The sequence below is a fragment of the Bubalus bubalis genome, chromosome 3 (genome assembly GCF_019923935.1).
Source record: "Bubalus bubalis isolate 160015118507 breed Murrah chromosome 3, NDDB_SH_1, whole genome shotgun sequence".
In the NCBI taxonomy this organism is placed as follows: domain Eukaryota; kingdom Metazoa; phylum Chordata; class Mammalia; order Artiodactyla; family Bovidae; genus Bubalus; species Bubalus bubalis.
Genome location: NC_059159.1, coordinates 110,574,347 through 110,592,284, shown reverse-complemented (window position 1 = coordinate 110,592,284; position 17,938 = coordinate 110,574,347). Strand labels below are relative to the sequence as shown.

The 17,938-nt window shown below is 38.3% G+C and overlaps 1 protein-coding gene and 1 long non-coding RNA gene across 3 annotated transcripts in view; one reads left to right on the top strand and one right to left on the bottom strand.

Moving 5' to 3' along the window:
- The window catches only part of LOC123332844, a 116,440-nt gene that overhangs the window by 86,979 nt on the left and 11,523 nt on the right, over positions 1-17,938 (top strand). The window lies entirely within an intron of this gene.
- Positions 2,337-17,938, bottom strand: part of GDA (guanine deaminase) — a 254,581-nt gene continuing 238,979 nt past the window's right edge. For both annotated transcript variants that reach the window (XM_044939952.2, XM_025281610.3), the window contains exons 11-14: positions 10,735-10,881; positions 7,130-7,260; positions 5,250-5,277; positions 2,337-3,972 (exon numbers count right to left, since the gene is read on the bottom strand). In XM_044939952.2, the coding sequence (XP_044795887.1) occupies positions 3,902-3,972; positions 5,250-5,277; positions 7,130-7,260; positions 10,735-10,881 (377 nt within the window). In that variant the 3' untranslated portion in view covers positions 2,337-3,901. The remainder of the gene's footprint in view (positions 3,973-5,249; positions 5,278-7,129; positions 7,261-10,734; positions 10,882-17,938) is intronic.

The window sequence follows — 17,938 nt, the reverse complement described above, 5'->3', positions numbered from 1 at the left end:
GAACAGGTAAATCAATACCATATATCATCTATGGTTCAAGTCACTTGAATCCTGTGGACTGTGGAAACCATCCTGGGATTTACATTTAGTGTTATGATTGGCCTGTTCAACGTTTGCATTTCACTCAGTTTGGACCAGATTTACAAATTAACCCCTCACCTCTGATCTCTCACACTCAGGACTGTAGGAGGGGAAGGAAGGAGGGGCTGAGAGTGAAAACATGCAGGAGACAAATGCCAGGGTTTCTAACATTTGTCAGTTCATTTCTGCACTTCTTCCCATGCTTGAGAGACATTAAAGTGTCAGGGTCCAAAGTCATACCTACAGTGGCTAAATAGATCTGAAATTGCAAAGGAAAAAACCTCAAAAATTTACAGTCCACCAATTTGAAAATTACTTCAAGACACTGCCCATGACTCATTTTTCAGTCTACCTTTTAATAACTCAGAACACTTTTAAAAAACAAACAAGCAAGCAAACATGTGATTGCTTGCATCATCACCTCTGTCCAGTTGGCTACAGGAGCATCCAGCTCTGAATATCTTCCGTGAATAGCAAGCACAGGGTAGAATTGATACAACGGGCCTGCTAGCTGGCTTTTAAAGCTTTCCATATGCCTGGCTCTGAGGTGAAAAAATGAAAAACAGGAGGAGTCTGGAAGGGAATAAAGATTAAAAATTCTTCTCTGGATCCCACAGCCACTGTTTCCCTGCTAAGACCTCAGTGGTAGCTGCAGATGGGGATATTCAAGGCCACACCTCAGATCAACTAAGTATAAAAGGCGTGTTTCCCATCCACTTCTTCCTTGACCATGCAGAATCCTCACAGAAATAAAAAGATCCAATGGGGTTCAATGATCATAATATTAATTTAGAAAGACCTCCTCCTAGCATGAAGGAAGCTTATTCCAAGATATTCTCTTGGATTCTAAAACCTTCAGCAATTAAGTCAGAAGAAGCTGGGCTAATAAATAAGGAGACAGAGTTTCCTTGGTCTCAGTTTATAATTACAAGGACAACCTCTTCTGTTCTAATCCTACATTTTACTCTCTTTTGAAAATTAAATTTACATTGGCTAATTAGCCTGCTTTTGTGTTCTGGTTGCAAAAATATTTTTAAATGTATGATAGTCTCTACTCTCGAATACACTTTTACCTGTTAAAGTATATTCTATTAAAAATCTCATGAAACCTGAGGCAAATAGTGCAGAGTAGGGTGAGGGGGCTGTGAAGATGTTTTAATCCTTCCTTTGCTGTCTGAGACCAAAATATTCAAAATAAAGTGACAAATAGAATTGACTTGGAATACTGCCTCTCTGCAATTCAAAAGTCAACCCACATTGAGCAAAGGCAACATTTCAAAGTGCAGAACATCTGGGCATGTGTATGTCTAATGCCTGCTGCTGCTGCTCCTAAGTCGCTTCAGTCGTGTCCGACTCTGTGCGACCCCATAGACGGCAGCCCATGAGGCTCCTCTGTCCCTGGGATTCTCCAGGCAAGAATACTGGAGTAGGTTGCCATTTCCTTCTCCGATGCATGAAAGTGAAAAGGGAAAGTGAAGTCTCTCAGTCGTTCCCGACTCTTAAGCGAGCCCATGGACTGCAGCCCACCAGGCTCCTCCGTCCATGGGAGTTTCCAGGCAAGAGTACTGGAGTGGATTACCACAAAAAGCATATGCAACATTCAGGAATACTGTACTTGGGAAAGTAAAACACATAAGTGATGCAGGGAGCTCAAATTTTAACACATTCTATTTTTACTAGAAAATAAATTCAGGTCCTAATATATTATCAGGGCTAAATTTAACATTTGGCAGGCTGGTTGTATATGGCCATTCTTCCTGCTTCTGATGCTACACTTACATTTACTGCACATGAGACCTAAATCTAAATGAAAACTGATGTTCAGCATCAAAATGTACATCCTTCGGGAAGGTAAAAGTGTACGATCTTTCCAAGGCTAAGAACAGCTTCTGCTGATTGGCAGATCTTGCACGTCATCCAAATTCCTTTGCCCACTCATGTGGGTTAGACGCTAGGGTAACCAAGTTCCTTTGGCAGGGATTGGGGAGATAGAGCAGAAAACACCTGCCAGCACTAGAGAGAAATGGAATGAGCTTTGGTGGGGCATCTTTGATATGGCTCTGTAGCGAGGAATTCTAGAAAGACTGAGACTAAGACTGGAAACTGGGTTTTTACTGAGTTAATACCTCACAACACAAACTCTATAAAACCAAAATTTGTTCTGTCTTTATGTGAAGTGTATGCACAAGTCTGGAAGTGTTTCCCCAGGGGTGAGGGGCTAGACACTGAGCAAATGATTACTGAATTAGCACAACTGTATAAGAATAAAATTTATTGTACCAGAGAAGAAATTTTTTTCTTCATTCTGTAGATATGGAGTTAGTGATATTACATATAGTTCTCTACTATGAGGTGATAATAAGGAGTCAGCTCTAAGCCCTAGGTATGAGTGTTATCATATATTAAGAAAATCTCCTTTTTCTTGTTGGTTTATAGGGTTTGGAGTTAAATGAGAAAAATATAGCATCTAAATAACATTAAGTATAGCATTTAAAAATAGCATTTAAATATCAATATTTCTTAGTGATTTTATCATAAAGTCATAATTTGTTTTTAATTCTAGGTTATAGGAAAGCGCACTATATAGGAAGCATAAAAACACTATTTGTTTACTGTTTCTAGATGTCTAGTACAGATTAAGTCCTATTAATATAAACATTAGTGGGGCATCTAAATATTTTTCATCATCCTAGAATTCTAATGTCTTGAAAATTATTAGGAATTAAAAAGGCAAGGTAAAATTGAAAATAGAGTAATTTCAATATGCAGGGTTTAAAGATTTTTAATAATATTTATCAAATAGGATTTTTCCTTCATTTTAAAGTTCTAACAGATTGACATGAGTATGAAAGTCCCAACGACTGTGGAATAGTTCTTTGGGAGGACAGGTTATCACAATGAAACCCTTCCTTTTAGTACTGACACCTTCTGGATGCCCAGAACTTGCCCCAATTTATGAAGACACCAATCTACACAAAAGTGCAGTATGGAATTTGTTTCTCTTCTGATAAAACTGAAGCAATAATAGCATCACACAGTTATACTCTAAGGTATTTTAAAGTACACAAAAGTACAGCTATTTATGCTATGTAGTTATGTGAATAATATTCCCAAGAGACATTAAGTCTTTAATAACCAACTTCTGTCAAACACTTAAGCACAGAACTATATTAAGACAGCATGTGGCATTCAATATTTGACATTTCATCTCATAAGAAGGCAAAGCACAACAATAACACGTCTTTGAAAAGCAAATGCCATTAAGTGCAAATTTCCAGAACACAAGGTCAATCTAGAAACACATTTTAAAATTCAACAGATTCACTTTTTAAATTAGTATGCTCAGTATATAATTTTCAAACACAATCCGAAGTGATTTTCCAATGTTTTTCATAGTCTTAACTTTTCCTCCCTTGTAAAAATATACTCACTGGTTCATTTTCTGTTTTCCAATTTTCACATCTACTAGCTGAAACTAACCTTATAGGAATATTCTTTTTTCTCCACATTTCCAAATGTGAAATAGATTTTATTTAAATCCCATAATAAGAACACCACCAGTAATAACATTCCTTTATGTTTGAGCTTTAAAGTAAACCGTAAACAGTTCTAAAAGGAGAAATTTTTAATCCTCCCACAACCAGAGCTGAGAATTAGCACAACTTCCTTCAAAAGATTTGTCAAGTGAATACTGTAACTAGACACAGAGGGAGATAGTCCCCCCAAGAACAAGGTACTGTTTTTTGACTCCTAACTCCACGTGGGCACGAGAAGGTACAGAACTGTGTTACCCAAGGAAGACTTGTAGACACCGAGGGCCTTACACTGAGCTCGAAAAGGGAACCACCTGCTTTCCGCCCACATACACCTCCTCAATATTTCGGTCATCTCCTGAAAGAAACATCAAGGAATCATTGTTTATAACCTGAACAGGGAGATATGATCAATAGAAAATGCAGCATCTAATCTGAGGATTAGAGCCTGAAATACATGCCTAAAACAGAATTCACGTAAAGTTGAATTGACCCTCCATCACTGTCCTTTTAGCTAGAATAAGTGTTTTCCATTTCCAGCCCCAGTTGTAAAAGAAATACTTATCTTTACACCCCAAAATAATACTCAGCATGGTGAGATGAAGGGCTTCAAGAAATTGAACTTCACAAGAAATACCACATGTGTCTCTCCCACTCCAAATTCACTCAGAACTCAGAGGTCATCCAATGGAGTGAGAGGAAGAATAGAATCTTCTATACTATTTACTTCTCTGTCTCTCTCAGTGAATAGAATTGAATGTGAGTATGGTAAAAAAACAAACAAACAAACAAAAAAAAAAACTGGCTTCCCTGGTGGCTCAGTAGCAAAGAATCCACCTGCCAATGCAATGGGTTTGATCCCTGGGTCGGGAAGATCCCCTGGAGAAGGAAATGGCAACACTCCAGTATTCTTGTCTGGGAAATCCCATGGACAGAGGAGCCTGGTGGCCTACATTCCATGGGGTCACAAAAACGTTGGACATGACTTAGCAACTAAACAACATGTTAAAAAAGAATGCATGGAAAGACTCCACCACATACTTATCACAATGTGGTGGGGCAGACTGAAGGGTCAGAACAAGTGTAGGAGGAAGTACAGGATGATCTCGTCCTGCCTGCCATTCCTCAAATTTAGGGTTTAATACTATGTTCTCAAAGAGCATGTTCATTTCAAATAGTGCCTTTAAATATTGTACCATAAATGGGCTCAGTGCTGCTGCTGCTACTGCTGCTAAGTCGCTTCAATCGTGTCCAACTCTGTGCAACCCCATAGACGGCAGCCCACCAGGCTCCCCCGCCCCTGGCATTCTCCAGGCAAGAACACTGGAGTGGGTTGCCATTTCCTTCTCCAATGCATGAAAGTGAAAAGTGAAAATGAAGTCGCTCAGTCATGTCAGACTCTTGTGACCCCATAGACAGCAGCCTATCAGGCTCCTCTGCCCATGGGATTTTCTAGGCAAGAGTACTGGAGTGAGTTGCCATTGCCTTCTCCAGGGCTCAGTGCTAAGGAATGCTAAAAACAGTAAGTCTAAGCAAATGATCACACATAATGCTTAACATCTGGTACAATATATGCAGAGAGCATACCAAGAGACAACAAAAGATTTTATTTAGCATAGAGACATATATACCTACCTAGATATAGGAACTTCTGGATAACAGCCTAAAATGAAAAATAAAGATAAAAATAAAAAAGAGTATTTTCTGCACTTAGAAAAGCAAATTGACCACGAATAGTGGTTGGCAAAACCCAGAAATATAAACTTATTTCTCGATGGCAAAAATCTATTTTTATTTTTTTCTAAACACAGACTTTTTTTCTTTTGTATATATATATATAGCCCACAGAAGAGGAAAATGTTGTACATTTCAATGCCCAAACTTATTTATATATTTACATAAAAGATGCTATCTTGATTATCACTATCTGTTTGCAGTTCCACATGTGAATTTCTTTAGTCTTGCATTCCATATCAAGGAGTTACAGTGAAAATATTTTTAATTTAAGCCCTAAAAAGGTCTTGAGATAAGATACATAATCCATCCATTTGACAGGTACTGTAATTCCCTCTGTTGTGTACATTAGCCTGGCTGGAACTTAGTCCCAGAAATGGACACACTGGTGTCTGTCTATTCCAATAACAGAGCTGGGTAAAGGGGAAGAAATTATTTGTCACCCACAATCCAGTATCCCAAGTCAAAATGCTAAACTATGGCCAAAAGTACATAACTCTACTCACTGGAACTAGCTTCTACGGCTAATAGTCACTGTCTCACTTAAGCTGGTATCCAATGAACACCCCAAAATCTACTTTTATTAATGAAAAAGAAATGGTCTTTTGCCTAAAAAAATAAAAGTACTGATTATTATTTTTTAAATTTTATTTTATTTTTAAATTTTACATAATTGTATTAGTTTTGCCAAATGTCAAAATGAATCTGCCACAGGTATACATGTGTTCCCCATCCAGGTTCGATGCACGATACTGGATGCTTGGGGCTGGTGCACTGGGACGACCCAAAAGTACTGATTATTAACAAATGTTTTCCAATGCCTGAAACTTCTTAATATATAACCTTGAAATCTTCAGAGGGAAAGTGTTAACATAAATTAAATAATTTAATATAATAATATAAATATTTTAAGAGGTGTATAAGACAAGAAAAATGCCTGGATGAATGGGACTGAACCCTCTTCCCAGAAACTCACTCTAATATTCCAGGAAATTAACTCAATCAATAAAAAGTAAAAGATTAAGTAATATAAAAATAACTAATGCTATTAACTTCAAATAATCCAGCACTTTTCTTCTAAAAACTTCAGTATGTTACATATAATATCACACTTACTCTCATAAGTGGATCAATTTTTAAATGACAATAGTTAAATTTTAAGAAAAACTATCCCATAAAGAATTGTTATTAAAGTAAGAAGAACCAGTTTATTTTATATATATAAAACATGATAAGAGGGACAAAATAATGAAACTCACTTATAATTAAGAGTCAATGTAGCATTGTGATCAAGAACCCAGACCCCAAAAATCAGAAAGTCCTGGAATGGAATCCAAACTCTTGTCTATTAATTACTAGCCATGAGTTCTTAGGAAATCATTTAACCTTCCTTAAGTCTCACTGCCCCATAAACCACATGGTAATATTAATAGCACGTTCCTCTCATTATAGTTCTGATAGTTAAACAAAAAATGATGTATGAAAGTGCATAATCCCATGCCATTTAGCACATAGAAAGTGTGTTCAATAAGTGGTAACGATATTATGTTTTCTTAGAGTCAAGTACCTTCAAATATACAAATATATTCAAAATAGAAGTGTTTGTTTATACCATTATTATCATGAAATTATAATAACTTAAAAGGATCTAGCTTCCCTTATAAGAGTCTCCTCCATTCCATTAAACTGTTTCAGTGTCTTTTTTCTTTTTTTTCCTATAGGGAAGTTGTTATGACTAGTTCATGAAATAAATGCTTTCTGATCAACTTCCTTTTACATACCTCAGAAATCTCACCAACAAAATCTCCATAAAACAGGTCAATGGGAGAGTCAGATGCTTTGGGGTTGATCAGGAGGGCATCAAATTCCTTACCCACTTCAAAATTTCCAATCTCTCTATCCAGCCCCAGGACTACAGGGTGGAATAAATTAACAAACAGTCAGTATCTCCAAGCTTTGGACCATGTAAATATCCCAATTTGCAAGGACAGAATCTGCCAACATATCACTAGGAAAAAAAAAATCAGTATCTTAATAATGAAGCATTCCAATAGACCACAAGACTTCAATTTACAGAAAGCAGAGTAAGGAGAGGGAAAGCAAAATCTGAGAACAGAGGTCTCTTCAACACCCTAATCATATTAATAATTCTGATCGTATGTCTGTTTTGGCTCTACCAGTGCCCTTCACAGTCCAGTTGGTCTATGATTTCCATTCATCCTCTAAGAAACATGACAATTGACCTAATATCTTTCTTTTCCTCTCCTAGTCACCTTCCAACATTCCAACTCATTTCCTTCCCCGTTTTATTCTTTTGTTCTACAAAATAGCTGATAAGATCTACTTTTGTGGCAGTGAAATGAACTTCAAATAAGTAAAAACTAATTATCTTTTTTTTTTTTGGCGTGTTTGTCAATGCAGGCATATCCATCCTAAGTTCCTTTAATGATTTGAATAGAAAAATATTCACTTCTGAAAGTAAATGGATCCTCATAGCTCAAGAGTCCCAGTGCTTTCTAAAGCAGACTAATTTCTCTGTAACCTTAAAGATTTCCTGGTTGCCAGAGAAGAATGGTTCTTTACATAGGGCATAGGTCAATAATGTCTATTGACTTGATCCATCTCACAGCTAGAATTCTTGTTCCATGAATAGTGGATGTCAAGGAAGAACATCTCTCATTTTTATGGTTTACTTTCAAAAGATGAGGGCAGTTGGTTTTCCTGGTCAGTGAGGGTATTGAATTTAAGCTCCTTAAAGCCAATAATGTGGATAGAGTGTTCCAAATAGAAGCATGCATGAAAGAAAGGTCAACTGGAGTGCAGCATGCTGTAGTTGAATTTTTACGTGTATTTTTTTTATTCTGTCACTGTCAGGATACAGTCCTGTGTGAAAATATTAGACAGTAACCACTGCATTATATTTCTATGTATGGATATCCAAAAGTCTTTTGGCAACGCTCTAAGCACACATTTAGAAATCCTGCTTGTTCTTAAATGGTTATTTAAAGGGTAACTCATTTATTCTCAGAAAAGAAAGAGACTTTTTAGCCAAAGAATTCTTATAGGAAGACAGAGGTGCAAACATAATTAGAAAAGTTAAAAAGTAGCTGGGTGACTGATTGTGGGGAGAAGAACTGAATGAAATAGAAAGTCACTAGAAATCTTCTCCCCCTTCACTGATTACACTTGACATTTTTCATTTGACACTTGTCATTACACTTGACACTTGTCATTTTTCATTTGACAAATAGCATGACAAACATGAGTTTTTGATGACTGTATTCATCATAAAATTATTGTATGTTTAATAGGCCAGATAACCAGGTTCAGTTGCCAGGATTTGACAAGGGTGTGTGTGTGTGTGTGTGTGTGTTGTGTGTGTGTGTGTGTTATGTGTGTGTGTGTTGTGTGTGTGTGTTATAGCCCCACTATGCCACTATGTAAGGGCTTCCCTGGTAGCTCAGATGGTAAAGAATCTGCCTGCAATGCAGGAGACTCGGGTTCGATCCCTGGGTCAAGAAGATCCCCTAGAGAGGGAATAGCAACCCATTCTAGTATTCTTGCCTGGAAAATTCCATGGACAGAAGAGCCTGGTGGGCTACAGTCCATGGGGTTGCAAAGAGTTGGAGATTATATATATATATATATATATATATATATATATATATATATATATATAAATGTATATAAACTAACTGGATTATTTGTTAGAATCTGGAGAGTTCCGGTATGAACTAACCAAAAAAAGACACAACTACTTTCAGTGAATTGTAAATTGATCTAAATTCACATTATTGCAGAGCGGCCTAACCATGCTGGTAAGCAACTCAAATGCACTTTAAGAAATGCAGTTTTACTGTCTCTGGAGCAGATGTTGGCTCTGTGAAGGCAATTTATGCATATCTTAATCTTGAGAGTGAATGTAAAGCTAGGAAGAGCCCAGCTTTTAACAGGGAAGCATTCATCTCATTCACTCAGACTCTTGTGGAGACACAAGCTAAGGAAAAGAAATTCTGTAACAGTAACCTCAGAGGCCCAGAAAATAGATCTGAAAGCTGTACAGCAAGGAAAAAATAATTTGGTAAGCACCCCATGCCAGCCTGGTCAGATAACAGGATCCTGATGAAACAACTCACAGTCGGCCTAGAATAAAAAAGCATTATTTAAATATAAGTCATTTACACCATGAAGTTAAGGTGGTAGGACAACTATGTGAACTCAGATGTGAAAGTGGGGAGTGTCACACTTGTTAAAAGTACAGAACCTTTAAAACTTGTAACTTTAGAAAATGAAGTCTTAAGACATGGGAAAATGCAAAGCACATGACCTTTTTCTTGAAATGTTCTTTATGGCATTCATCATAGCAGAACATTCAGAGAAGAGCCAAGAAGTTTCTCTTCCCAGGATACCCTGGCCTCCATCATACTTCATTTCTAAGATCTAGGGTATTTATCATAAATATCAAGATATATTAAAAAATATACACTTGCCTCAAGATCTATGTTTTTCTTTCTCACTAGCTACCTAAGGTTTCATGCTATGCTCATTATCATCCATCCAGATTATATTACAATACTAAAGTGAAAGCAATACAGTTACCAAATTCTATTTTTTCAGTAAAAATACAATTACATATGAGAGCTGGGAAAAGCTGATGAACAATATTTGCATATCAACCAGCTGTATTTTTACAACTTTCTCTTTTGAAGGAGGCTTGTAATTAGCGTACTTAAGTATATAAACAAACTACATAGTCTAGGCTAAGCTTTATACAGGAAGGAAAAAAAGAGATTTATACAGGAAGATATTGCAATGGAAAGCATTGACCTGCACTCTGGCATCAGATTTCTAGATTCAAATAATATACCACAGCTTGACAGGGGTGTAAGCCTCACTCAGGTAACTGGTTGGTAAAATAGAATAAATAACAGTAGTTCTGAGGATTAAATAACAGCATCCATAAAGCATGTTGCATAGTGCCTACCACATGGTAAGAAACCAGTAAGTCTTGGCTATTATTATTATTACTACTCAGGCCAATTGAGAGCACTTTACTTGACTTGATGGGAAAAAACTGATTAAAGAATTCATATGCATGTGACCAATGCAAGTATCCATTACAACAATATGATAACTGCATACTGAACATCTCTTCTGCCAAAAACAAGGAACTTATTAAATTAATGATTCAAATCATTCAAATAATGATTCACCACATGCTTAAATGTGCACTTTACTTGCTAAACTTTGGGTATATTATGTGAGATGCAAATCATGAATATGGGGATGCATGCTGATGTCAGCATCATGAGCCTTCATACTTCAGCCACGGACATAGATTGGTATGGTTGTACATTGTGTGAGAGAGAAAGAAAATGCTCATTACCTTGGCTGCCTCCAAGAGTAGCTAGTCTGAAGACTTCATTGAGGGTGAGGCTTTTTGCATTTATCTTATTAATTAAAAGGATATTGGAAACCATCACTGCTCTTCTGATTGCATCAAGCATGGATGATGAATAACCACCAGCCACATCTGTGGTAGATAAAATAAACAGTAACCTTATGAGCTGGATTATTAGGTATATTGGGTTTTTTATGTTTTTAATGACAGATATTCACTTTAATATACTTCAGAGAAAAGACCTTATCTACAAACACAGAATAGACATAGACTAATATTTAAAGGAATTCAAAACTTGCAATTAGTATCAAATTATACTTCTACTAGTTTTCTAGGGCTGCTGAAACAGATTGCCACAAATGTGATGGTTCAGAACAGCAGAAATTTAGACTTCTCTAGTAGTCTGGTGATTAAGACTCAGTGCTCCCACTGAAGAGGCATGGGTTCAGTCCCTGATTGGGGAACTAAGATCTCACATGTGTGGCAAAAAAAAAAAATAAAAAAAGAAAAAACAGCAGAAATTTATTCTCTCACAGTTTTGGAGGGCAGAAGTCTTAAAGTGTAGCAGGGCCACCATCCCTACAGTGTCTAGGGAAGAATCTTCCCTGATTTCTCCCAGGGGGCTCCTAGTGTTCCTTGGTTTGTGGCAGTGTAGCTCCAGTGTCTGCCTCATATTCAAATAGGCTTCTTCCTTCTGTGTCTTTATGCACCTTCATTGCTTGTTCTTACAAGGACATTCATCATTGGATTCACCTTCATTCACAATGACTTCATTTTAAGAGCTTTACCTTAATTACATTCGCAAAGATCTTTATTCCAAATAAGGCCATATTTACATGTTCCTGGTAGATATCTCCTTTTGGGGGAGGTGGTACGGGGAGCACAATTCAACCCAGCACAAAACCCAAATGTTCAATAAAGTTAAGAGAAGAAACATCTTTGACTATTCCCTAAACTCTCAGAGAAACTGGTCAAATATGATTACATTATAGATAACGTGAGATCTAAAATAAACTCATAGTTCTATGCTCTAAAAACTTGTCCTGCTGCTGCTAAGTCGCTTCAGTCGTGTCCGACTCTGTGCGACCCCATAGACGGCAGCCCACCAGGCTTCCCCGTCCCTGGGATTCTCCAGGCAAGAACACTGGAGTGGGTTGCCATTTCCTTCTCCAGTGCAGGAAAGTGAAAAGTGAAAGTGAAGTCGCTCAGTCGTGTCCAACCCTTAGCGACCCCATGGTCTGCAGCCTACCAGGCTCCTCTGTCCATGGGATTTTCCAGGCAAGAGTACTGGAGTGGGGTGCCATTGTCTTCTCCGAAAAATTTGTCCTAACTATTTTAATTACAATGAGGACTTTGGGAATTAAATAGCTACTTCTTTATGATAATTTTCTCAGGAGGAGCTTTTAGAATGAACTTAAATATTCTGGAAAAATTAGTGTAATAAATGATCAGTGCTGATATAGACCACTTTACATTTGTCACTGGCATCATTAGATGAGGAATGAGAATTTTTATAGTGTTTTAAATAAGTTCCTAATCATAATTAAATTGAAATACTGCCTTTGACAAGAATGAATATAGAAGTTAAATGAATTTGTATAAATGTCAAGTAAGCTAACATGTTTTATTAGAGGAAAAGTACATCTATAGCTAATCAGTTCAGTTGAGTTCAGTTCAGTTGTCAGTCGTGTCTGACTCTTTGTAACCCCATGAATCGCAGCACACCAGGCCTCCCTGTCCATCACCAACTCCCAGAGTTCACTAAACTCACGTCCATCGAGTCGGTGATGCCATCCAGCCATCTCATCCTCTGTCAGCCCCTTCTCCTCCTGCCCCCAATCCCTCCCAGCATCAGGGTCTTTTCCAATGAATCAACTCTTCGCATGAGGTGGCCAAAGTATTGGAGTTTCAGCTTTGGCATCAGTCCTTCCAAAGAAATCCCAGGGCTGAACTCCTTCAGAATAGTCTGGTTGGATCTCCTTGCAGTCCAAGGGACTCTCAAGAGTCTTCTCCAACACCACAGTTCAAAAGCATCAATACTTCAGTGCTCAGCTTTCTTCACAGTCCAACTCTCACATCCATACATGACCACAGGAAAAACCATAGCCTTGACTAGACGAACTTTTGTTGGCAAAGTAATGTCTCTGCTTTTGAATATGCTATCTAGGTTGGTCATAACTTTCCTTCCAAGGAGTAAACGTCTTTTAATTTCATGGCTGCAGTCACCATCTGCAGTGATTTTGGAGCCCAGAAAAATAAAGTCTGACACTGTTTCCACTGTTTCCCCATCTATTTCCCATGGAGTGATGGGACCAGATGCCATGATCTTCGTTTTCTGAATGTTGAGCTTTAAGCCAACTTTTTCACTCTCCACTTTCACTTTCATCAAGAGGCTTTTGAGTTCCTCTTCACTTTCTGCCATAAGGGTGGTGTCATCTGCATATCTGAGGTTATTGATATTTCTCTTGGCAATCTCGATTCCAGCTTGTGCTTCTTCCAGCCCAGCATTTCTCATGATGTACTCTGAATATAAGTTAAATAAGCAGGGTGACAATATGCAGCCTCGACGTACTCCTTTTCCTGTTTGGAGCCAGTCTGTTGTTCCATGTCCAGTTCTAACTGTTGCTTCCTGAACCTCATATAGGTTTCTCAAGAGGCAGGTCAGGTGGTCCGGTATTCAGAATTTTCCACAGTTTATTGTGATCCACACAGTCAAAGGCTTTGGCATAGTCAATAAAGCAGAAATAGATGTTTTTCTGAAACTCTCTTGCTTTTTTGATGATCCAGCAGATGTTGGCAATGTGATCTCTGGTTCCTCTGCCTTTTCTAAAACCAGCTTGAACATCAGGAAGTTCACAGTTCACATATTGCTGAAGCCTGGCTTGGAGAATTTTGAGCATTACTTTACTAGCATGTGAGATGAATACAATTGTGCGGTAGTTTGAGCATTCTTTGGCATTGTCTTTCTTTGGGATTGGAATGAAAACTAACCTTTTCCAGTCCTGTGGCCACTGCTGAGTTTTCCAAATTTGCTGGCATATTGAGTGCAGCACTTTCACAGCATCATCTTTCAGGATTTGAAATAGTTCAACTGGAATTCCATCACCTCCACTAGCTTTGTTCGTAATGATGCTTTCTAAGGCCCACTTGACTTCACATTCCAGGATGTCTGGCTCTAGGTTAGTGATCACACCATCATGATTATCTTGGTCATGAAGATCTTTTTTGTACAGTTCTTCTCTGTATTCCTGCCACCTCTTCTTAATATCTTCTGCTTCTATAGCTAATAAAATACACTTAATATTTCAAGAGTTCCTTTGTCACATCTTGGTAGACACATATAATTGTTAGTGCCTATGTATATTGCAAAGATCAAAAATAATAGCCCACTAAGTAATCTTAGATTGCAGTTTAATTTTATGTTCAGCTGTCTTACATGTCTTTAGATAAACTTTTATGATTTTTTTTGTTTTAGAAAATACTTTTCTTTAGCCAGAATAGTATTGCCAGAGGCTTATCCAGTTCCTTGACAAGTTTTACTCATCTACTTAGTCCACTTTAACATACAGTAACCATCCATCAACCTTTCATTTTATCATAGCATCCAACTAATAAAACACATATGATTTGGGAAACATGCACATTATGCTTTGAAATACTTTGTCTATTGATTTTTTTCTTTATTACTAGAACAAAGACAATGTTCAATCTATAGGCAGAATAAAATGCTATCACTACATTGTATGGAAATAAGTAAAGATTGAATATATATTTCAAAATATGTAAGAAGCAGCTAAGAAAACCATATAAGAATAAAAACTTGAGCCAGGGGCAATAGAAGAATAAAAGCAAGTAATTCTATATGTATGTGTTCATCTTATTCGTTCATTCATTTATCAACAGATTTACTGAGCACCTTCTTTGTACTTGATTTATTAAAGCAATCATAAATAAAAGTTACAGGTACTGCATGAGATTACTATCTTATGGAGAAGGAAAAGAGACATACAAAGAAACAAATATTAATAATAAACCATGTTCAGTTAGTGATAAAGAAAATAGAGGTAGAAAGCCCATTGTGACAAGATGGTCAAGAGGAGACATCGTTAAGTCAACAACATTTAAACTAGGACAAAAATGAGAACTCAACCATGTTTAGAGAGACATAAAGGGTATTCCAGGCAGAGGAGCAAAGGCACGCAGGTCTTTTGGCAGGAGGGGGTGTGATTCACAGAGGGGATTAAAAGGGAGCACTGTAGAGAGGAGAGCAGCACGAGGTGGGGCTGGGAGGTGGAGAGATGTCACACCATGCAGGATTCTGGCCTCTTAAAGAGGTTTGCATATTCAAAATCACACTGAAGGTGGTAATCAGGAGGGAGTGAAATAGTCATATTTTCATTGTGATTCTTTTGAAAAGAGAATACTGGATTAGAAGGGCCCAGGAATATGAGACCATTAGGAAGCTGCTGCTAAGTCACTTCAGTCATGTCCGACTCTGTGTGACCCCATAGATGGCAGCCCACCAGGTGTCCCCCTCCCTGAGATTCTCCAGGCAAGAATACTGGAGTGGGTTGCCATTTCCTTCTCCAATGCATGAAAGGAAAAGTGAAAGTGAAGTTGCTCAGTGGTGTCCGACTCTTCGCAACCCCATGGACTGCAGCCTACAAGGCTCCTCTGTCCATGGGATTTTCCAGGCAAGAGTACTGGAGTGGGGTGCCATCGCCTTCTCCGATTAGGAAGCTAGTGCAGGAGTTTAAGCAAGAAGCAATGGCTTCTTGTATGCTTGTATGAGGTGTTCAGATCAGTTGCTCAGTTGTGTCCAACTCTTTGCGACCCCATGAATCGCAGCACACCAGGCCTCCCTGTCCATCACCAACTCCCAGAGTTCACTCAGACTCACGTCCATCGAGTCAGTGATGCCATTCAGCCATCTCATCCTCTGTCATCCCCTTCTCCTCCTGCCCCCAATCCCTCCCAGCATCAGGGTCTTTTCCAATGAGTCAACTCTTCGCATGAGGTGGCCAAAGTATTGGAGTTTCAGCTTGAGCATCAGTCCATCCAATAAACACCCAGGACTGATCTCCTTTAGGATGGACTAGTTGGACCTCCTAGCAGTCTGAGGGACTCTCAAGAGTCTTCTCCAACACCACAGTTCAAAAGCTTCAATTTTTTGGCGCTCAACTTTGTTTACGGTCCAACTCTCATGACCACTGGAAAAACCATAGCCTTGACTAGACGGACCTTTGTTGGCAAAGTAATGTCTCTGCTTTTGAATATGCTATCTAGGTTGGTCATAACTTTCCTTCCAAGGAGTAAGCATCTTTTAATTTCAAGGCTGCAATCACCATCTGCAGTGATTTTGGAGGTGTATGAGGCATTTAAGAGGACAGGCTTAGATGTTTGAAGGTATAATAAAGTTTGGGGATTGTATGAGGAGGGATCAAGGAGAAAGGAGAAAGTAAGCAATTGAAAATAGTGGTTTGGAATTCAAAGAGGAATCTGGGCTGGATATAAAAATCTGAGTCATCTGCATATATGTAGCCCATATAAAGTCATGGTTGCAGATGATGACTCCTAAGAAGAGAGTTGAAAAGAGGAGACAGCCTAGGTCTGAGCCTTGAGGAAAGCTTTTGAATGGCCAGGAAGAGAAGGGACCTTCTGAGAAGATGAAGAAGGGCAGGCAAGAGAGGAAGAAGGGAAACAAAACCAGTGTGGTGTCACTGAATCCAAGGAAAGAGTATTTGGACAAGAAGTCCAGTGCAATAAAGACAGACTAGTGTCTTTTGGAGTTGGCAGCAAAAGAGATCGTGTGTGTGTGTGTGTGTGTGTGTGTGTGTGTTAGTCACTCAGTCTTGTCTGACTCTTTGTGACCCCATGGACTGTAGCCCTCCAGGCTCTTCTGTCCATGGGATTCTCCAGGCAAGAATACTGGAGTGGGTTGCCATTTCCTCCTCCAAAAGAGATGGTAGTGTGGTAACAATCCAGGGTAGAAAGGAGAAGGATAGTAACTATGGATGGTGGTAAGAAGCCAGGCTGAAGTGGGTGGAGGAATAGAAGAGTGCCTGGGATGCAGTAGCAGTGTGAGTACCTACTCATTGAAGTTTTGCTGTGAAGGGGGATAGAGAAGTGGGGCAGGAGCCAGAAGAGGGTGTCTAATTAACAGAGAGGTTTTCTTCACACCTCTGCTTAAAAGATCAGGAGGTCTACAGAATGTTTGTATGGTGAAGGAATGATCCAGGAGGGAGGAGGTAACAATGATACAGGAGAGTTACTGGCCAATGGAATTGATTTATTGAGATCAAGGGAGAGGAGAGAGTACAGAACACACCTCAGGGTATGTTTGTTTTTGACTTAGATTGGAAGAGAAATTTTTTTAGCTGCAGCGAGAAAAAGAAGAGAAAATGCAAACAGATGGAGGAAGGTATGTAAATTTAGTGGTGGGAACATAAAGGAAAGGCTTCTGATTATGTCTGTTTTCTCAATGACTGATGAGATAAGGCCATTAGCTGGAAGCGAGGAGGGTATGATTTGGGATAAAATATTTAGGAAGAAATAGGTAAGTCTGTCTTGGAATATGAGAACATATTAGAGAAACATAATTGTCTATTTGGGTAGTGCTAAGGGCCACTTAGGATTTGAAAGCAACATTTAAAATGAAACCACTAGAAAAATTTTTTCCGGCAACATCCAGCTGCTCAACTTAAACACTGAGAAGGGGAAGAGCTGAGACAGCCAAGGGGGGTGGGCTTGTCAAAAGTTAATTAAAAATAAAAAAAAAAAAAATGAGGAAGGGAGGGTGGAAGGAAAGAAAGGAAGGAAAAAGAGAGGGACATGAGAAACGAGGAAGTTCCAAGGAATGATTATAGTGAATACTCTGGCATCTAAGATGCGTAGATTAGGAAAAGAATAATGAATTTTGAAAAAGTTGCTCAAAGAATACTGCTTTTGAATTAATTGAAGTAAATTAGAAGGATACGAATTTGTCCCTAGAGAGTGGCATCCTAGCTCCATGTACATTGTTTTGATGAGTTTGTAGGTCTTGTTGACATAAACTTGTTCCATATTTTTTTCAGGTTACTGCTTTGTTTGTTTTTTGATAATTTGCTATTTCCTTTTTTTTGAGATAAGGAAATTTTATATACTCATAATTTTGCTCCCACTTGCCAAATACATCTTCATCCTTTCAACC